The following is a 22,530-nucleotide window of genomic DNA, read 5'->3' as shown; positions in this document are numbered from 1 at the left end:
CTGCTTCTTATTCTAGGGATTAACTCGAGAACCAATTATAGAACATGCAAATAAATCAAAGGAGAGACAAAGATGAAGAGCATGGAGATAAAAAGATCAAAGAGGCAGAGGACTGCAAACTCTAGGCAAGAGAAAAAGGAGAGATAGTTTAATATAGATTTGAGTTTTGGGTGTTTCTTTATATGATCTTCATGTAATTATACAACTTTAACATTTTAATACATATTCATTGTAGAAAATTTGAAAACTATAGAAAAGTATAAAGAGGAAAATGAAATATCCCCGTAATCCCACAACCCAGAAATACATTATATCCATATTTGGGATCATACCAAATTGCTATTTCTGAAGTTTAAAAAAGTTACGTCTCAAATTTCATATGATTCAACCTAACATATGTAGTACATGTATCATTAGATATTTTAGAAAATATTTAGATATTTAGAAAATACAGTATTTTACTCTACATATTGTGAGCATTCTTCTATGAAATTATAAATTATTCAAACCATTTATAGCTATCTCAACATTGGTTAACTCATCCCTTTCTGTTGGACGTTTAAATTGTTTGCAGTTTGAGACCACAATAAAACGTGCTGCTTAAAACTCCTTGTCCTCAAGTATTTGTCCTCAGTGTTCCTCAGTTCCTCAGGATAGACATCCAGAAGGGGAATTACTAAGTCATTGGCTATGCATGGTGTTATTATTCACGATTCATATTGCCAAATTGCTTTCTGGAAAGGTTACACTGGCAGAACTATGGGCAGGGAGGGCTAACACTGGACTCATGCCAGCATTGAGGATTATTGCCTTTTCAAAATCTTTGCAGATTTAATGGATTTTAAAACATCTCATTGTTTAGTTTGCATTTCCTTGATTAGTAATTAGGTTGACTGCTTTTTCTTATGTTTATTAGCCATTTCTCCTTTTTTGAAATGTCTATTCTTTGCTTGCTTTTCAAAAGGGAGTAGTATTAATCCTTATTCTGTCAAATTTGTTGTAAATATGTTCCCCAACTTGTTCTTTGCATTCTAAATTTTGTTTATACTCTGACGTGTAGTTTAAAATTTTCCATACACAAAAATCGTCAATATTTTCCTTTCTGATTTCTTTTAGTGCTTTTATGCCTCGAGAACTCTTTTTTCACTCAGGGATCAGTTACATTTACTCACCCATATTTCCTCTTAAAATGTTTCTTATATGTCATTTTTAAGATTTGGGTTTCTAATCTGTCTACAATTTGTTTTGGTGTATGGTATAAGGTTGTGAGGATGAGCTTGACTATTTTACCCCAAGTAGTCCTTTTTTCCAGTGCCATTTATTGAATAATTTGTCTTTTCCTCATTGCTTTAGATTCTTTCCTTATCATATATTAGGTTCTTAAATATGCCAGATCTGTATTAGGTCTATGAATCAGACTCCATTCATTTGTATGTTAATTCTTGTGTCTGCTCCACCTTTTAATAATGTAGTTTAAAAAAGTATATTTTAATATCTAGTGGGGCAAGCCCAGCCCATTATTCATCTTTTTTTTTTCTAAAAAATGTTTAATTACTTTCACCCATTTATTCCTCCAAATGGAAGTCTAGTAAAAAATCCCTTTGGCACATAATAGGTACTTAGAGATTCATTCAATAGATATCTGCTATAATATTTAGCTTTTTAATCCAAAAACATGTTGATTTTATTTGAATTTAATTTTACTTGAGTCTTCTTGAATGTCTTGCATTCCTGAGATAAACTCTATTTGCATGCACAGCAAATCTTTAAATGACATTTAACAAAAAATTAATTTTTTTTTTACAGCTTATTTGGACTTCATTCTTTCAGTCGTAAGAAAACTATCTGTGATGAATGGTAGCCTTTTTTTATTTGTCATGGAATCATATCATAGAGTAAACAGCTGTGGAGCATGGTTATCCTAAACTTAAAATAAGTTCACTTTTAAAATGCTGTTTGCAGATGGTATCATAACCACAACCTAATTATTAAACTTTTTAAGTGCATGAATATTATACAAAGATCCTGTATATGAAAGACTAATACACAAAGGGGGGAATTTGCTCTTCTTGCATTATTTCAAGAATAAATAAGAAAAATTGGACAACAAAAAAAAACATTAAAGAAACATTAAAATTCATATCAGCCATAATCCCATTTTCCAGAGATAACCAGTATGTATAGGTATGTATGCAGTTTTTATACACAGACACATACTAATATATTACAATTGGGATAAGTTTGTACACGCTGTTTTATAATCTATTTTTCCTACTTAACAGTAGGCCATGAAATTTCCCATGGCATTAATTACTCTTGCACAGTGTCATATTTAATGGCTACACACAGTGGATATTCCATGGATTACTTTACCAATCCTGTCTGGATGAACATTTAGATTTTGTGTGATTTTCCAATAGTATAAAGCCATAATAAGCATCTTTACACTCTACTTTAACATTCTTCTAGTCTTTAGCATGTCATCTGTGTATTGAGTACATGTGCATATTCATTCATGGATAAAGCAAACTATGGCTCCCTGTCATGGCAGGGACTCCCATTCTATGGGAAGCTGGAAAAGAACAAAGAGGACCAGGTTTCCCAGCCTCAGGAGGTAATCTGCCCAGATTACTGGGGAAAAAATTCAAAGTGTTGGAGAATTGATGGAGAAAATAGCTTCAGAGAGCATAGTACAGAGAATTTTAGCAGCTTTGGACCATTTGTTCTACTTAGCAGGTGGATTTGAAGGTCTGGCTTACCTGAGTTTGTATTTGCCACTTTCCTGTGCATCCACACCTAGCTCTGCAACCTCTAGCTTTTCTTCTTCTGTGAATTCCCCATTCACAATGGCCTGACAGCTCAAGGCCAGCCAAGGAAAAGGCCCACAGGGCATGGACTCTTTGGGACTCTTACTCTTTTTCCCTGCAGGCAGCTGGGACTCCTTAATGGGGCTCTGAAGGTTTAACCTATGGGTAGATGTTGGGGCTACCAACAGTGGTATGCATTTGCAATGGAGGTACTTCTCAGAAATGCCACCTGGACCCATACACCTTTGTCTGGAACCCAGCTTCATAAAGGCAGTGGGGGAGAGGAGCTGGGGAAGAAGGAATAAGACTGGCCAGCTATAGTCTCCAACACATAGGAATCAGAGTGGAGGGATGCCCATGACCATAGCCCTTTGGACACAGGAGGAAGGGGCAAGTGCTTATTCAGCTCAATCAGCAGCTGATCTTCCTTTGGGCACAGGAGGCTTTCCTTTGCGTCTGAGGAAACTGGCTAGGGGAGCAGGAATGGTTGGAGTGCTCACCAAAAAGCTTAGATTGGATAGGGGTGAAAAACAATAAAAATTCACAGGAACCACACAGATGAATGTGAGCATCATGGCTTACAGGTATATAGTGGGAAGGTGAGGAGGCAGTTTTTAGCTGCCATTTTCTGAATTTACTTTATTCACTTAATGTGTACACTTACATTTGTTTATTGACACAATCAACACTTATTAATAAGCACGTATTATTTACTAAGCCCCATGTTAATGCTGCTAAGATGAACAGGGAAGAAGGAAGGAGTGTTATGTTTACTTAGCCATCAGTATATGTCTGATGCCTTCAAGTACATTTTGTCCTTTAATTATCACCACAGCCTGTGAAGTAGGTATTCTTATCTCTGATGAGGAAACAGAGACTCAAAGAAGCTAAGTAAGTTGTCTAAGGGCACACAGCTAATAAGTGCTAGAGCTGGGAGTCAGACTTAGTTCTGTCTGAATGCAGAGCTGTGCTTTACTCAGGGCCATGAGTGCCTCTCAGGATGTGCCTGCCCTAGGAAAGCTTACTATCTCATACAAAAAATAGCTTGTTGAGCAAATAGTGGCCAGGCATGCTCTTCTGTGGCTACCTGAGTAGGAACACTTGAGAACCCCCTTCTTATCTCACCATGATCCAGCCTCTAAGGGATCTTGTTAAATAAATTTGCAGACCCCTTCTGCTGGCTCTAACTTTTTTCAGAACCCCTCACGGAGTCAGGAAGGGTCTTGAGTCAAGTTGTTATCCCTCTGCTAGCAGGGGTTAGAGGCTGGGCAATCTTCTATCAGGAAGGCTTCCAGGAAAGGCAATGCCTAGGCATCTGTAAAACTCCTTTCATGTTTAATTTCACTTCTTCTGGCTCTCAGTAACTTCACAGTGAGGGAGAACCACCTCTGGTTGAGCTCATCCTTAGAGCATAGGGTCCTGGTCCTGTACCCAGCCTTGACTTCCTACCATCTGCCTCAGCTGCCTTTTATTCAAGCTATGGAATCTAAATAATTTCTTTTTGGTTAATTTTTCTGCCAGCCCAAGCACAGGATTGTGTCCCATCTAGGTCATGAGTGTTAGAAAGTATGCCATGAGTGAGGCAGATGCTGGATTATAGGATGAAGTGGTTAGAACTCAAGAGAGATTATAGCATTTTTTTTACTTTGTTTTAGACAAATGGTTCTCAGCCATTAGGGAGTCATTGACCCCTTTGAAAATCAGATGAAAACTGGAATTATACAGATTCTCTTCTCAAAAACATGGGCACTTATGGACACATATGCAATAATTTGCATGCAGTTTCACGAGCTTTATGGTCCTCCCAACCACACACATCTTGAGGCAGGGTTAGGAATCTTGCTTTGGTTTATTAGGTAGTCCTGGAATGTATGGCTTAGTATGTGCACTGGTAAGCACTGTTGAGGGTTACCTAGGCAACCCTTTGTAGATCCCCCCCCCCAAGCTTCTTGTTTTTTCCAGAATTCTGGAGAAGGATTCTAGCTTTGTGAGGTATTTGGATTACTTTGATTTCCTATTTAGCACTTGACATCATTATGCTTCTTTCTAAAGAAATAGCAGACATCACGAGTCAGACTCTCTCTTGAAATTGGTCCTTTCCTAGCTTATGCTGGCTCCTGGTTATGCTAGGTTCACAGAGGAAGCTTAGTTCTGTCTAAATGCAGAGCTGTGCTTTACTCAGGGCCATAAGCTGCCTCTCAGGATGTGCCTGCCCTAGGAAAGCTTACTATCTCACAGAGGAAGCTTTGTTGCTTATCTCTGGCAAACATTAACCCATCCTTCTGTACTCTGGAGAAGGTTTAGGTCATGGTGGAAAAACCACATGTCTTAGCTACTCTTCTCCCTGTTCCCCTAAAACTACCAGAGAGATCATGGTTCTCACCAGTATCCTATCTGGTCCAGAACCTTCCTGAGGATCCTATAACCCTTTGCCTCTTCTCTAGATACTGCTTTTTCACTTTTTAGACAATTTCTTAGAGCTTGAGTTTTATTAGGCCTCTTCTGAATATTTATCTCTCATATGTACCTCTATCATTGTATTTCTTATATAATATTAAAATTACATGTTGATGTGTCTGATTTGCCTCCTATACTCAAAGTCCCTTAGCGGGGTCAGAACTCTACATTTTTTTTTTTATCATTGTAACCATAGTGACTGGAATTTTATCTGAAACATATATGTGCTAAATATATATTTGTTGAACTGAAGTGGGCAGTGTTTAGATACCCAAGGCAATAACTTAAGGAAAGTTTTAAAAATTGCTTAAAACTCTAGAAATTTTTCCATGGCCAATCCATCTACTTCAGAGATTACCAGCCAGAAGAACATAGTACTGGGATCCATAAGTAGTTCATGCTGTCTCATTTCCGTGGGAGGTGTGTGTGTGTGTGTGTGTGTGTGTGTGTGTGTGTGTGTGTTTGTGTGATATGCATAGACTTTTTTCTGGGTTACTACAATTATTATTTATTAATTATTTTAAAAATGTTTATTTTGAGAGGGAGAGAGAGTGGGGGAGAGGCAGAGAGAGAAGGAGAGAGAAAATCCAAGGGGGGCTCGATCTCATGAGAACTTTGAGATCATGACCTGAGCTGAAATCAAGAGTTGGACACTTAATCGACTGAGCCACCCAGACACCCCTGCAATTTTTTAAAAACAATACCAGAACAAATCTTTGTATTATCTTCTGTAATCTTTCTATGTCTATGTCCCTTCAACATTTCTTCATATTTGTTTATCTCCCTGATATATCTGAAGGTCTCTTTCATCTCTGCCTCTTTCTCACTTGGTTCATATATCCTCGGACAGGCTGGACAGCAGTCACTCTGAGTAGCAACTATGCAACTAGCTCAGGACCAAGGACAGCAGCATACATGTCCTTGAAGTGAGAGAAGGTGCTTTTGTTTGCTAAAATTTGTTCAATAATATGACCTTTGGGCATAGCTCTTCTCACCTGTCAGGCTGCATTTGCAATTCTGCAATCCTGGTTATTACTCTTTGCTTATTTGGTCATTGCTTGTGTTTGACCCATGTCTGCAGTGGATGTGTGTCCAGTCCGTGCCCACTATGTCCTTGTGGCATTGCTTCCACTGATGGGTAGTGAGACTAGGGCAAGAGTGGCACAGCTATGGAGTCAGAAAATATGGAGGTAGGGGTAGGGAGAAGCTCTGGACTGGGGTGAGGGGGACTGGTTTAGGAGCTCCCCATGAGGGTCTCTTGCTCTGAGCTCTGCAGTCATCCTTTGCTGCTTTACTGCTACCCACATCTGAACTTCCAGCTATGGGGAGCAGGGCAGAGTGAGGGGAAGTACAGGACCATTCATGTTTGCATGCCTGCTGTTCCATAGTGACAGGGGTCAAAGATGCATTTTCAAATCAACAATTTCATCTTTAACCTAAAGTCATGTCCTGATTAAATTAAAATTAATTCAAATTCAAATACTACTGATATGCACCTGGGGAAGAGGGAGGGGGACTAAGAGTGAGGGTCCCAAGGAATGAGCCTTTTATATGTCTGAACCACAGCACATACCTTCCGCCTCCACCTCTAAGTATCTCTGTAACTCTCTCTAAATATATTATATAAGCAAATATACTGCTAATGTTCAACAGCTGATTCATGTTCATCACTGACTAATTCATCACTAGCTAATGTTCTGTGTTACTTTGAGAACTCATGCAAGAGTAATACTCACTGTAACAAAAAGACAATAAATCTACAACCGTCACAACCCTCCATGAGGTATGAGCACTTTAAATAACCTAGTCAGTTAGCAAAGAATCTGTTTTTAAGAAGTGATGGGCAGATATAATCACTTCTGAAGTGGCCATTTTCTCGTGTCTAGAGAACACCAAATGTTGTCAAGTTTTCTGGGGAGGGAGGGAGGGAGAGAGGGCAAGTGAGCCTGTGTGCATTGCTGCTGAGGTCTCAACTCAGCTAATATTAAATCTTGTGAAGAATAAACAGAAACGGTTTGCTCATTAGCTGGGCTTACAGAGGTGTTACCCACATGTTTAAAGTGCTAATTAATAGTGATCTCTAATGCAGCTAATTTAGCAATGGTGTTACAAAATTTTGCTCTTCAAAAGTAGCCCATTAACCAGGCCTTTATATCTAATATTGACTTTAGAAAGTTAATATTGAAATTGGCCACAATTAGAGTTCATGCGGAAGGCAGAGAGAGAAAAAAGATAAAGATGGGGTAGAAATAGGCAGGGGAGAAGGCCTGGGGGAGCAAGAGGCACAGCAGTCAGTAAGCATCATTTGTGTGGAGGGCATCATGGCACTGTGGGTGAATAAGAATCTGTCCTGGGGCATTCCTGAGCACAAGCTGTGTACTGGGAATTGGAGATACAGATATAAACACCCAGCCCAGACCTCTGGAGCTTAGGGTCTCGAAAGGGATCCAGATGTTGCAGTGGAGATGACACAACAGTGAGGGGTCTGCCATGTGACATACAGAGAAGGAGGAGCCAGCATAGCCTGGGCAGGGGAGGTGTCAGGGAAGGTACCCTGGGCAAGATACCCAGCTCATCATAGCACAGGGCAGGAAATGGTCATTGTGGGGAGTGATGAGCAAATGCAAATCAGACTTCAGAGGAGGTAAACGTTGCTTCTCCCTGGTGTAATGACTACCCAGTCTGGCTACTGTCATCTCAAGTTCCTGACCGCTGCATGAGACCTAGTCAGTTTGCTTGGAAAAGCTTAGTATTTAGCATTTGCCAAAAGAGGAGCCCTTGTCTTTGTTTTTTCTCTTCTCCTTTCTGTGTTGAAATCAGATTTGCTGAGGCTTGTGAATGTCCTTCTCTTAGAAGTGCCTGGGAGGAGGAGAGCTCTGCTACACTGTCCTTCCTCCCATAAAAGTGAGGGAGGTTGCTGCTGAGGCTGGTTTGACATTTGCAGGTGTCAGTGTTGAGGGACCGAGGCTGTGCTGTGGGCAGATGGATCCCCAGGTGGGGCAAGGCAGGTGGAGCTCCACACTGCACAGTGTGTTCTGTTGCTGACACAAAGCTGCCCAGTCTCTTTCTTTACCAGATTTATTCCTTCCTCTTAGCACACACTTCCTGCCTCAGTGGCAGTTGTTTTAATTAGAGATCTAAGGAATATATTTATAGTCTCTGAAAGAGTTTTCCAACAGCCAGTTTCCTCAATAGCTTGTTAGCATCTGTAAAGAGGAGACAAGACATTCACCTCCATCTGTGTGTGTGTGTGTGTGTGTGTGTGTGTGTGTGTGTGTGTGTGTTTCTCCACAGCTCTTTCTCTCTTGCTCTTACCCATTTCCTCTCATTCTTGCCACCCCTCTCTCTTTCTCTTGTGTTAATAAAGGAAAGAGGTGAGGGAGAGAAGGGATAGTGAGGGGAATGAAGATCATCACTCCCACCCACCAATCCCTTCCTTCCCATCCACAGCTGTACTGGCAGTGTCTTCTCCTAGGGCTTTGCCCATCTAGTCCTACACATAAGGGATCATATCCTTAAGTCTCTTCCTTTTATGATTCAGTGCCACACTGCATCTTATTATGGTCTTACTCAAACTCCCAGCCTCCTACTGGCCTGGCAGCTTACATCAGGTACCTCACAGATAAGCATTCTTCCTGCCTCTCTTGGAACTTCAGAAGATAAAAAGAGACAAAGTTCTAGTGGCCCCGTCCTCATATTCCAGCACCCACCTCAGCAAGAGCCACATGTCCCATCCTCCCCCACCTTTTGCACAGCAGAATGTGATATGGGGTTTGGGGTCAGAGCCTCCTGGCTCCAGCTCTGTTCTGGAACCACAGCCTTCCTTCAGGACCAGCCAGGTTCCACCTAGCTCTGGCCTGTGCTGCGTTGTTGCAGTCCCAGCTCTCTGAGCTTCCAATGGCACTTGCAGCCACTTCTCTGCTCATGCCTTCCCAGGAGCCCACCCTACTGAGATATCAGTTCAGAGTATGATCATGGAGCTCAGCCACCACCTCCATGCCCTCTTTTCCATCACTCCCTCATCCTACTTTTCTGTTCACCCTGTAAGCTCTCTCCATCTTTGGCACAGGGTCAGCTCACCCCTCCTCTCTGCTGTGGCATTTGCTGCTTGCCACCAGGACACTGTTCTGGGGCCCTACCCTTACTCAAACCCTGGTTCAAAGATCACCTCCTCAGGGGAGCCATCCCCCTGATGAATCACCTCCTACTCCCCACTCTTGCTCTCAGTCCTCTAGCACCTGTGTATGCTTGGTTTTGTCCAGTATATCTGGAGCCTTTTTTGCATGACAGGCACTGTGTGCTGAGTGCTAAGGTAAGGCAAAGAGTAAGACATGGTCCCTGCCTCCAGGGTTTCAGAATCTGTTAATGGTGAAAAGAATGAAAACATAGAAATGACTTTCAGGAGAGAGAGAGGAGGAGGCACAGTCAGGGATGGTTCCACTTGAGGAGAAGGTCAGAGAAACTGCACGGAGGAAATGATGGATTCAAGAAAGATTGAACGGGTAGAATCAGCAGAACCAAGCACTGAACTGATATTTGGGATGTAGGTGTGGGAGGAGTCTAGAAGGCCTCCCAGGTTTCTGTTTGGGTAAGGTAGTAGGTAATGGCACAAATAATTAGGATACAGGAGATATAGGGCAGCCAGGCTGGGGGAGCGTGGGAGGGTCTTTGTCAGAACCTCAGAATCTTAAATCGTTTTTATACAAAGTCTGGTCTCAGGTAGCATCCTGGTCTCAGGGGAATTGGGCACTAGGTATTTTATTAGGCTGGAAACTCTCAGAGGGCAAAAATTGGGTCTCCCCTCCAAGGGAGAGAATTGCACTGTGTTCTCATTAGACATGGAGCTCCCTAGGGTGTGGGCACCTTTCTTTCCTCTGCTTCTCATCCAGTATTGCCCAGTGTTCAGGGCTTTGTACCTTGTGGGTGGGAGTGCAGGTGCACTGAAGAGGCATAAACCGACTGGCTCCTCTGCTCTCCAGGGTCATCTCGGAGATGGCGTCTTGGTCTATAAATGTATGTATAGTACTGACAGCAGTTAGAGAAGGCAGGGATCTGAGGATTGGGTTAGTGAGGAAGATTTGTTGTGAAATTAAACTATCTGATGCCTGAGAGAGTGGTTTAAGCTACCAAAATTCTGAGCAGTTTGGACAGGTGTTATTCATAACCACTCCTAGTGCCAAAAAACACAAGACATGGTCCAGTCTTGGTGCTCCGGAGGGGAAAGTTATCTATCTTCTCAATGGTTTTTTTTTATTGCAGAACTGAGTCTGGGTAATGGGTTCCAGGATAGTGGCTGACTTTTTGGAATTGTTGGGCGGTGGTGAGAGGTCTTCTCACAGTGGAGGTAGGAGGGGTGGTGGGTAGCACTAGATTATATTTTAGAAGTTCTATTTAGACTAGAAGGATGTTTTTATGGATCTATGCCTCTGAGGCAATTCTGGAATAGAAAGACATACTTTAGTGTATAGATTTCTGTAAATGCAACATGCATATGAATCACTGGGGTTTCTTGTTAAAATGCAGGTTCTGATTCTGTAGGGCTGGGGTGGGACCTAGATTTTCCATCTCTAGCAAGGTTCTAGCTGGTAAGTGCTGCTTGTTACTTTGAGTAGCAGGGCTTTAGGACTCACCTTTAGGAGACCTTTCCTTTGAGGCCCCTTATATTCTGTACAGATGATGTCCTGCCTCTAATAACAGTTCATTGTCCTGTCTACATATCTGTCTGTCTCTGCCTGCAAGCCCCCTGGAGAGCAGGGTCCATTGCCTATTTATCTAAGTACCTCCACGCCTCACATAAGGCCTCACACATAATAGGTGCTCAATAAAGAATTGATGAAGGAATGACTCTGGGAATAGGAAGCAGTCCAAATTATACCCAAAGTAAGGCTTGGTCCCAAGAGCTCTTGGAACTCTCAATTGCAAACCAAATGTCTTCTGTGCAGCAGATCAGTCAGTGATTCAGGGCCACTTTGATCAAGGCTCCCGTGCTGGACATACAGGCATGGACTGGAAAGAGGAAGTGGAGGCCTACCTGAGCATTGATGAAACAGGTTCAGGCCCACTTGAGGCAATGAGACACTATTAGAAAACTTAACAGTAACTTCTAAGTAAGTGCACATTAAGGGGGTATGGCTGAGAACCAAAAGGAAGTAGAGAGCAATCCGTGGGTACCCTGGCAGCTTGCACCTCCAAATGCTCAACAGTTAGCTGTTTGTGTCTTCACTTGTTGAAATCAGGGTTGCCAGGGGAGGCTAGCATGGAGCACAAGGCACCCAGCTGCCCTAGGGTGCTCACTGCCATCCTGGAGCCATGAAATGACAGATGGGGGTGGTGTGGGGGTTGGGACTATGACCCAAGGGCCAGTCCTCCTGTTGCCATGTGGGGCCCTGCAGAGGCTGGGGCCCAGAGTGAAGAAGATGGGCACTTTCCCGCATGGGGAAGCCTGACTAGGAAGAGGTGAAGAGGAACAGGCAGCAGCGATGTAAGCCTAACACATTTGGAGGGAGGAGGAGGCAAAAGTGGGGCTTGGAGAAGTCCCATGCTGGAGATCCTGGGGAGATGGCAGTGGTAATTTTTACTTCCCTAATAGATGCAGAGCATTTCAACTTTGCTAATTAACCAAACAGCAGGCTTGTAATTCTGACAGCAGCAGGACACAAATGGGGTGGGATGCGTGCTGAATGCCATCGAAGCATGCCTTTGTCCTTAAGAGGAAGCATGAAACTGACGTTGGGTCAGGTCCGTGAGGGTGCCCTCGGATTCTTTTTTCCCTGCAGTAACTCCAAAGGGCACAGGGACTTTCATTGCTTCTCAGGCTTTCTTTAGAGTTAGCAAGGGACCTACTGTTTCAACAGGCTTTTCTTTTAAAGGGGAAAGCTAATCTACAGTTGGTCTAGAGTTTGTAGTCTAATAGTGCTATTATCAAATATACCTTGTATCAGAGACAGCAACTTCAGAGATACAAATAACTTGCCTCTTTCAAGGTATGTATGCTTCACAGACGTTCTTCCATCACTAGCCTTCCACTTTGGTAACTTAGGCCATCCACAGGACGGGGTGATGCGTCCTAGGCATCCCAATCCCTAAGCTGACTCCTAGAAAAGAATATGCTGGGAGGTCAGGGAAGAGTTGTTTTATCTTCCCAAAAACACACTGAACCTTGTTAGGGACTTTGTTCCCAGCACTTTCTCTCAAAGCATATTGATCTGATAATCTGAGGATCTTAAAGGCCAATAAATATGAAGAAAAGTTTAAAACATCTCAGACTATCAGAGCTGAGTGGGACCCTGGAGGTCCTCTACGCAGATCACCAGCACTTCGCGTGACAGATGTGGCCTGTGACCCTGTGCATGTCACTTGAGAAAGGGTTACCATTTCATTCATTTCTTTATCCTTTCATCAAATATTTATTGAACATTTTCGATGAGTCTGCCCAGACATGTACCTGATAGTGAAAACATGTTTCTATTTCATTGGTCCTGTTTGAGTTAGTTTTCAATGGACTTCCCCTTTATTATAGATGCTGACAGCTGGTTTCACAAGGGCCTGGGAGAATTGATACATAGGACCCTCAGTTGGTGCAAATAGGTTTTCTACTCGAGGTCACCAACTTCTGAGATGCTGAGCTAATTAGTTTAGCTCTACTTGGCTTTACATAATGCATATATTGTTGAAAAGTTGTTTGTAATTCAATTTTTAGCAAGTGAAAAACTAATTCAGACCATTAAGGCAAGTTTTATTTAAAGAGACCCTGGAGCAAATCCTTTTATAATGTGAAAAATCTTGTTGTTGTTGCAAAGGATTATTTCCTACTTAAGGATTTTATAAATCCAGACACTTCAGGTTTTCTTATGGTAGACTCACAACCTGGGAGATAACTCAGCTGTCTCTGAACCAAATCAGGGAAGACTAGCCTGGGAAAAGGAAGCCCTAGGAATCTTAGACCAACCAGCCCAACCCAAGATACAGACATTTACTCTGGCCAGTAGTTGCAAGCTGCATGGACAAGCCCCAGCCTTTCTCTTAGGCCCTGGAGCCTGGAGGGGAGAAGGAAGAGATGGGGCATGATGAATGGGGTGTGAGGGATGGAATTCAGAGCTCCCTCTTGCTCTCACCTCATGCATGGGAGCGATGAGAGGTTAGTATAGGGAACCTTTTGCTTCCATTGTAGCAAATTCCAGGCTCTTCCTTAATGCCTGAGGACTGAGTGGAATTAGAGCCATCTGTACACTTAAAGGGAAGTAAGGGAGAGGAAAAGCAGTGGGAAAAACAAGACAGGAGTTTAGGAGAAAAGAGGGTTATGTGGATTCTCATCATACAGTGAAATCTCATTCGTTTGGGCCTTGCTCGTTTTGAACTTGTACATAACTTGAAAGACTGAAGTTTAACTTATTAAATTTTTTTCCTACAGAAATTAATAGTAAATGTAGTAATATGGGGGAGAATGTTTTAAAATTGATGGATACAAAGGTGTATTTCACATATAAAAATAGGCTATTTTAGGGGCACCTGGGTGGCTCAGTTGGTTGAGTATTCAACTCTTGGCTCCGGCTCAGGTCATGATCTTGTGGTCATGGGATCAAGCCCCACATCAGGCTCCACACTAAGTGTGGAGCCTGCTTGATTCTCTCTCTCTCTCTCTCTCTCTCTCTCTCTGCCCCTCCCCCCTTGATCGATCTCTCTCTCTCTCAAAATAAATAAACTTAAAGAAATAATAAATTAATTTTAAAAAAGAAAATAGCTATTTAATGCAAAGGCATCGTTCTACACAAACAATTCATGCATTAGCTCAATATGATCCTTGTCTAGTTGGTTAAGACTGATAGGACTTTTTTCCACCAAGGAAGCCAAAACATCTTATTGTGTGAAGATGAAAAAACCCTATGTATCTATTTGTAAATTTTGTAATCATTTATATTGATCCTAAGCAGTTTCTACTAGTGAGATTTCATAATTTTTCTGTGTTGGACATAAGGTCAGAGTGTAAATATCTGTACAAACTAAGGATAATAAGTATAAAACAATGCTTATAGTTAGAGCTTTCTTTTTTTATGGTGTTTTCTTTCTTCTGTTGCTCACATCCGTCTCAAAGTGAGCCTTGTGGCTGGTTATTCCAGAATCAGGCACTCTGGGCCAGCTTATGAAGAGAAGCAAATGATGAATAAAGAGGCTCACTGTCTTCATTTAGTGAAAAATGAAGAAGAAATAGGTGAAATGGTCAAAGACACGTTGGAAATTTGTTGGGAGTTAGGATATAACCCCTGACCGTGGAAACTGGCATTCTGAGGACACATCTCTCCTCCTCTCTGGTTGAGTGTACAACTGGCTCATTTTCCCTTCCCTAGGCCAGTGATCTTAATCCTGGGCTGTTGCCAGAATCCCCAGGTGTGTCTCTTGAAACAGTCAATGTTTAGAGGTTGAGACAGTCCTGAGTGGGACCATCCTCCCCAGTACGTTTCTCTGTGGACTGTCAGATTGGGACCACATGGGAGTAAGCCAAGTGGAGAAAGGCACTGGAGCAGGTGTCCATGGGCTCTGGTTCTGTTTCACTGAGCCGACGCAGAACCTCTTCTCTTCCGGGGTCCATGTGTGCAATACACAGCAGAGGCTCCAGTTATAGCTCACAGAGTGTGGGCTGGCTCTCCCTGAGAGTCCTTGTGGGTGGTCAGGTTAAATGTGGGGGCACAGTGGGCTGGCCTGGGGTTTTGTGCCTGTGTGCTGAGGCTTGTCTTCCCACACACCTTGCACTCACACTGGGCTGGGTTGCCTTTGAGGCTGTTTCTCCAGGCACATCATTATATTCCATTCTGTGTGAGCCCCAGGCCTCTGCCTCCCACCCCCTAAGAGGAAGTCAGCTGGACCCCAAAAGGGACTTTGCAGCTGAGAAGTGAAATTTAGGCAGAGAATGTGTTGCTGGAGAAGGGAGTGTGTTTCCTTCCCAGGAGATTGGTGTCTCCCCACCTCCTGTCTGTTGTGGACTGGTGAGGGTGACATTGAGGGGGAGGAGGAAGAAGGCTGTTGCATTCAACTTAGCTTCCCACTTGGGGATATTGTGGTTTACTTTTCCCATTTGTACAATGAAGACTAAAAGTCACTGTGCCAGGTAGAGGAAAAGCAATAAACACTTATTTAGGGCATTGTAGTCCATCTTGATATTAATAAACCTGTTCCATAGATGTTTACTGAGTGCTTACTGTGTACCAGACACCATGCTAGGCAAAGAGGTACAAAAGTGGCTTTTAAAAAGCCCCATCGTCAAGTTGCTCACAGCAGCAGGGCTTGTGGTTGTTGCCTGCCAGGCACGGAGCTTTGTATAGGTGGTGGGGGCAACTTGGACCATCCTTTCCCTGGAAGGGACACCTGCGTGGCCTGGCATCATGTGGAAGTGTCCTTCCTGTTGTGGACCCTCTCCTGCTCCATTGGGCTGGGCTGTAGCACCTGAACAAGGCACAACTTTTTGGCGCATGATAGCGTTGGGCCGCGGAGGGGGGCACCCGGGGATTCAGCCAGTTGGCCTCTTTCACCCTGATTCCTCTGTTTTGTCATCCCACAGGATCTTTTCGGAATGATGGTTTGAAAGCTTCTGATGTCCTTCCCATCCTAAAGGAAAAAGTGGCCTTCGTGTCTGGTGAGTGTTTGTGGAACTTTGCTCTATAAGAGACCTGGAGGAGTGTGTGTACGTGTGCATGCTGGCAGTCACTTCTTGGTGTGTGAGAGAGAAGTGGGGGTGGGGTGGCACTCAGGAGCCGCTGGCTGCATCCTTGCTCCAGAGGCAGGCAGAAAGAGGAGGGAGAGCTCTGATCCTAGCTGGGTGCTCTGGACGACATTCACCACCACAGGTGGGTGCCTCTCACCTCACAGCCCCCACACATACACCTTACCTCACCCCACCATCCCAGGCCTGTGAGGTCCCTCATGGGCCACTAAGGTCCTTGTGGGAGATGGTCCAGTTGGAGGACTCTGTTCACCTCACACATTCCCAGAGGTTTCATTTGGGTTCATCTCTGACTGGATCACAGATAGGACATTAACCTCTTTATCTCTCCTTCCTGGCAAAGGGAACTCAAGTGAATGTTTATATCCATTCATTTACCTTTCTTAGTAATGACTTCCAAATATTTATTTCCAACTTTTCTCTCCAACCCATCTTGTGCACCTGCATCTTTTACTGTCTGATTCAGGGGTCAGCAAACTATAGCTGGTGGGCCAGCCACCTGTTTTTGTAAGTAAAATTTTACTGGAACACAGCCATGTGCATTTGTTCAGGCAGTATTAGTCTCCTATTGCTGCTGTAAGAAGTTACCGCAAATTTGGTAGCACACAGCAACAGAAATTCATTGTCTCATGGTTCTGAAGGCCATGAAGTCAGTTTACTGAGTCTGAAATCAAGCTGTCAGCAAGGCTGTGCTACTTCCAGAAGCTGTTATGGGAGAACTCACTTCTTGCCTCTTCCGGCTTCTGGTGGCTGCCAGCATTCACTCCCATCTCTGTCTCTGTGGTCACACTTATTCTCCTCTTCTGTCTGTGGCACATCTTCCTCTGCCTCCCTCTTACAGGATACCTGTAACTGCATTTAGGGCCCAGTCATTTAAGCCGGGCTCATCTTCCCATATTAAGATCCTTGACTCGGTCACATCTGTAGGTGCTTTTTCCAAATAAGGTGACATTTACAGGTTCCAGGGATTAAGACCTGATATTTTTTTTGGGGGGGGGGCTACTGTTCAGCCTGCTATAGGTAGTGTGAATGGATGCTTTCTTCCTTTAGTTTTTTTGTTTATTTTAAAGAGAGAGAGAGAGAGAGAGAGAGAGAGAGAGAGAGAACATGAGTGGGGGGAACAGCAGAGAGAGAGGGAGAGAGAGAATCCTAAGCAGGGTCTGAACTGTCAGCACAGAGTGCTGCACAGGGCTCCAACTCATGGACTGTAAGATCATGACCGGAGATGAAATCAAGAGTCAGAAGTTTAACCAACTGAGCCACCCAGATGCCCCAATGGCTGCTTTCTAACTACAATCGCAGAGTTGAGTAATTTTATCAGAGTCCAGATAGTCATAAGCTTAAAATATTTACTATCTGGACCTTTAAGAAAAGTTTGGTGGCCTGTGATGTAATTGAAGGCAAGCTACAGGTGCACCAGCATCACTCTGGGTGCCAGTTCTTGAGTTCTGTAGACTTCCCTTGTAGAACCTCCAGCAGGGGCTGGGAAGATGGCAGTGCCCCACCGAGGATCACAAGCATTCATGCCTTGTGGACTGAGCATTTGTTTCTGGATGATCCTGATTGTCCACAGGAGTGGTGGTAGAATCACAGGGAAGAAGTGAGTACAGTCCCACAGGGCATGGCTGCACATCATAGGTGCTACTGGCCTGGATGATGGGCAACAGACACAATGAAGAGAAGGGAGAGTGAGGAGGGGTTTAGAGGGAGGTGAAACCAAGCGGCAGGTGTCTCCCACCTGCTGAGAGGAAAGGTGAGAGACTGATGATTCAGAATGTGGAGATGGGATGTGAGAGCAAAGTATGAGATGGGAGTATGTAAGGTACTAGATATAGTCAGTAGTAATAGTGATACCAGCGTTTTATTGTTGTTGCTGCTAGGTGAGATTGACCAAGAAGCTGCCTTTCTCCATTAGCGTTAGGGGCTTGTCTACCTTGTCAGGTAGTGAACCCCTGTCACTGCAGATGTTGGAGCATAGGCTGAACAGCCCTTGGCAGGATCATGTGGCGGTGATTACGGGTAGAGGGGTTTGTAAGGCAACCTCCAAAGTCTTTGTAAGCTTGGATCTGAGTGTTTGCTGAACATGTGGGAGGACCTTGTGTGGAGGTCCTGAGGGCCGCTGGGCAGTGCTAGGCCCCTGACTTCTGCTGCTGCCCAGAGCCTGGCTGTAGGACATGACCCACAGCCTCTATTGTTTACTTTCTACTCCCAAGTAGAGCTCAATCAGATCTTTTCTTCTTTAGGGCCCGGAGCTTCAGCTAACCTGATGTCCCTCCTGTCCCCTGGGTCTCCTGCTAATCCTCCCATTTCTCTTGTGCCCAAACTTCCTCTACCTGCAATGCTTTACCCACACTTTCTGCCATTTTGAGCCTCTGTTTCTCCCAAGTAAGTGCCCACTTTGCCTCCTCCAGGAGGCCTGCCTTGCTTTAGCGTAGAGCCTCTGAACACCATCCTGTTCTGCATCAGTTCAGGGCATATGAGTGCAGATACAGTAACTCTGACATGGGGACCCTTGTTTGATTGTTCATGGCTTATTTTTTCCCATGTGAATTCAGTTGGAGCCCTGAGGCAGAGCTCAGCCAGCCCTAGAAAAAAACCTTCCCAACTAGACAGAGTTGTCCTAAGGGAGAACATAGAAACAATGTGCCAGGAAGACAGTCCAGCATGAGGCAGGTAGATGCTTCCCAGAGCAGGAGCAAGGTGGCTGGGGCTGTGCAGCTCGCTCCCTTGAACTGATGTGGGCTGACCAGCCTGGGGTGCGTCTTACTCATCTGCACGTGGTGCCAGGAGCTTTTGCGCTTAGGGGACATTGTCTTCCCGTGCCTGAGAAGGATGCTGAGGATGCTAGGGAGGCAGCTGGCTGCATTAAAAACAAAAACAAAAACAAAAACAAAACAAAAAAACCCAGAAACCAGAAACAAACCAATAAAGCCTCTTATATACTGAGCTTTTAAAAGACAAAACACAAGAATAAAACAAAACAAAGAAACCAGAATTAAATAATACAGTGTAGCAGCTGTATTTCTTTCTGAGAAGGAAGGTGGTGACCAGAGAAACGAACTGTCTCTTGTTCCTGCCCTCCTCTGCTCCTGCCCCCAGCATGGCCAGGGCAAAGGAAAGCGTGCTGCCATGGGAACGCACATTTGGAATAATCCAGTGCAGCCCAACAGCTTCTGTGTGTGGGCGTGTGCACGTGTGTGTGAGACAGGTTCTGTGGCTGTACCTTAGGGAGCCTCTGTCATTCCAGCCTGGTGGTCCTGCTCTATACTCACAACCTGTGGGCTCCCCCTTTGCCCTCTCTGGCTTCCTCTGAGTGCATATGCCTCCCACTCACAAGCACCCATTTGTGCCTTTTATCCAATCTGCTTGTACGGGGCTTATTTCACCCCTATTATCATTTTGTGCACTCACACCCTCCTTTTGGCCACCCCCTGATGTCTCTCTGCCTCCTGATCTCCCACCAGCAATGTTCTCTATGTTCCTAGGGAAATTTCATGCTGCCATGGTACAGTCTTATATCCTGGACCTGTGTCTCTCAAAGTATGCTCCATAAAACAGCAGTCCCACAAGATGGTCCTCAAAAAAATGAAAAGGGGTCCTATGCTTAAATAAGTTTGGGAAGTGCATATTATAGCCACCTCATGGAGATTTGCTGTGTCCATTAAAGTACATGCCCATTAAACACATGAAAGCATCTCCCAAACTACAGAATAACTTCATTCCCTTAAGGAAATCATGTGTATCCATTAACATCTTGCTAACTATTGTTACATGGACCAGAATTTTGGTATGATGCCCTCAATGTATTTTTCTTCTCCCACCACCCCCCACCTTCCCCACTTGCCCTAACTGGAGCCTGATACCCCCTGAAAATTTTTGAGCACCATTGTTCCTCTGGCTCAGTCAGGGAAGCCCTAATGGTCCCTGCTTTTGGTCTTGCCTCTTCCCCAACCCTACCCTGCCCTGCCTCTCTGGAAGGGGATCAGTGCTACTTCTAGAACATCAGACTGTCCCCTCCCTCTTTATCCTCTTTATACCTGTCCTGTAGCTCCTGGCAACAAAGCCTTACATGTGCAGGCCCACGGCAGGAATGTGATGAGTAAAGGAATTACCAGCACCTTTTCAAAACTTGGCTACTTGTGTCTCATACCCTCTGGGATCCACCTCCATAATGCACACTGACTTCAGCAGGGAGGATTCTCATTCTTCATCCCTGTGTATCACGCTCTGTAATGTCAGCACCATATCAACTATCCATCCAGTCCTACACCTTCATGGCTTCTCAGCCTCCTTGGCACCAAGTTTTCCACCTCCTTATTTAGGCCATGAATATCTACGACCTTAACCCTTGATATGTGCGTCCATGGACTTAGCCTCTTACCTTTGACCCTTTCTGGTGTTCTCCTATAAGTTGGGAAAGGATGGATTTCAGATGAGCAAAACATCTGTCCCCTCTTCTCTGGGAACTCATGATCCAGTAGGACATCTCCTACCTGCACTGGGCCCTCTCCACTTATGCATGCATTAGCTTTATTCTGCCTTCACTCAGGTTAGAACCTAACATAGATACGATGGCTAGACCTCCCAAAAGAGGTCTCACTGTGCCCCAGTTCCCTGCCTCATTCCTTTTAGCCTACCTCATACACAGTCCTGCTGTTCATTCTCTTGGGACGCTGATCAGTGATGGTCTTCTCCGCTTTCTCCCAGCACCTCGAACCTATCCTGATCCTTGACAGGTGACCTCATTTGCTATTTCACCTAAAGAGCAGTGTCCCCCAGGCAGGCTGAATTTCTCCCACTCCTTCATTTAGTTGTTTCCTCCTCCCTCTCTGAGTTGTATCAGCTTGCTTCAGAGAAGGGGACAGGACCCCTCTTCTTGCACCGGCTCTGAGGCCTTGTTCTACCCATTGTCCCACTCTTTCCAGCACAGTGATTCTCTTTCACTATGCCCTTTCCTCCTCTGCTTCCTACACACTTGCAAGGTCATCTCCTTTCTGAGAAACACCTGGCTGATCCTGCTGCCCCCTCTTGAATCCTTCTCCATGCTTACTGAAGGGACTGGGCTGCCCTGACCCAGGCTTTCTCCTTTCCCTCCCTCTCCTCTGCCATCTGGAACCTTCCCCAGGCATATTTATGAAACTCTTATTTCCAAGGGCAGAACTACCTCTAGCTCAGAAAGGACAGTTCCAACAGTCCTACAAAGTCCGTAGTGAGTCTTTGCCAAACAAGCCAGTCTTGGCACTCCATGTTCTCATGGCTCTACTGTGTCTACCGAAAGTCAGGAATAAAGGCAACAACTGCAGTTAAAACCACCCAAGAGTGAAAATCCTTAGGATGGTTCATGGCTAGAGAGGAAGGTTGTGGTTACAAGAGATGCTCCCAGCTTTTGGGATGTAATGCCCCCGATTTCGAATCCAAGAGACCACCAAGGAGCCGATACCGATGCAAACGCATGAGGGTTTATTTGCAAGCTCGAGCTTGGGCCCGAGTATACCCGACACAGCGGAGCAGGGACTTGGACCCCTAGGTTAAGAGGCGTAGCAGTTTTATAGGGGCCAGTGGCCAATGAGATTGTAACACACACAGAAAGTTGCACATTCATGTCAGTCCACACGCAGGTGGCCAATTGAATTACAATTTACCCTATAGTAACTGTTTGAACTAGCCTATCACTCTGGTCAGAATTTACGTGCAAGTTTGGTGAGCAAAAGGCGGGGTTTACATTCTTTGGCGGTTAGGGGTTCTGCATTCCTAAATGAGCCGGTTTCCAGTAAGGGTGTGCTCAGCGGCTTGACTAGTGTGGGGGAGTGTCTTAAGCAATAAGTAGGTCATGTGGGGGTTATACATGAGATGGTGGGTGTAGCACAAAATGGAGTTAGTCTTGCTCTGCTTGTCCAGGGGTAGGGGATTTTTGTTAAATTCCTTGGGTCCCACAGGGAAACCTTCCATTTAATCCTTCTGCTTCCTTTTCCTCATGTGGAAGGCAGTTGGGAAATGGGGATCATTTCCAAGGTAGATGAGTTGGGGTGGTTTTTCATACAAAGAACCATGGAATGGAATGTCTGGTATGGAAGGTCTGGAGCTAGGGGCCCAGGTCCCACTCTGTGGTGTGTCTACACAAATCGCCCTGCTGTGGGGCTGGAAGTGGGGGTGGTACTGCTGAAATGTTTTCTCATCAGGGCACGTCCCTCACTGGCCTGATCTTGTTTGATCCTTTTCTCTTTGCAGTCTTCCTATTTCCTCCTCAGGAGTATCCTGGAGTGGTTTAGGTTTTGTTTGTTGAGCTTCCCTTCTGTCTGTATGGCTTCTGGACGCCACAATCAGAGGGAAACATTATTCATGAACTCACACTTGGGTGGGGACCCTGGGAGGCTCTGCCTTTCCTTGAAGAGCTCCTTATTGGTTGGTCCAGGAAGATGGCGGCGTAGGAGGACGCTGGGCTCACCTCGCGTCCTGCTGATCACTTAGATTCCACCTACACCTGCCTAAATAACCCAGAAAACCGCCAGAGGATTAGCAGAACAGAGTCACCGGACCCAAGTGCAGACGAGA

General features: G+C 44.6%; 1 protein-coding gene across 6 annotated transcripts in view; it reads left to right on the top strand.

The window, feature by feature from the left end:
* KALRN (kalirin RhoGEF kinase) overlaps positions 1-22,530 on the top strand; it is a 670,515-nt gene that overhangs the window by 176,665 nt on the left and 471,320 nt on the right. For all 6 annotated transcript variants that reach the window (XM_047099540.1, XM_047099539.1, XM_047099545.1 and 3 more), the window contains exon 2: positions 15,817-15,891. In XM_047099540.1, the coding sequence (XP_046955496.1) occupies positions 15,817-15,891 (75 nt within the window). The remainder of the gene's footprint in view (positions 1-15,816; positions 15,892-22,530) is intronic.

This window comes from Lynx rufus, unplaced genomic scaffold (genome assembly GCF_022079265.1).
Source record: "Lynx rufus isolate CCGP_SWC_20201006 ecotype Redwood Valley unplaced genomic scaffold, mLynRuf1.p SCAF_5, whole genome shotgun sequence".
Taxonomy (NCBI): Eukaryota; Metazoa; Chordata; class Mammalia; order Carnivora; family Felidae; genus Lynx; species Lynx rufus.
Note: the sequence above shows the minus strand (reverse complement) of the source record. Positions and strands in the feature narration are given on the sequence as shown.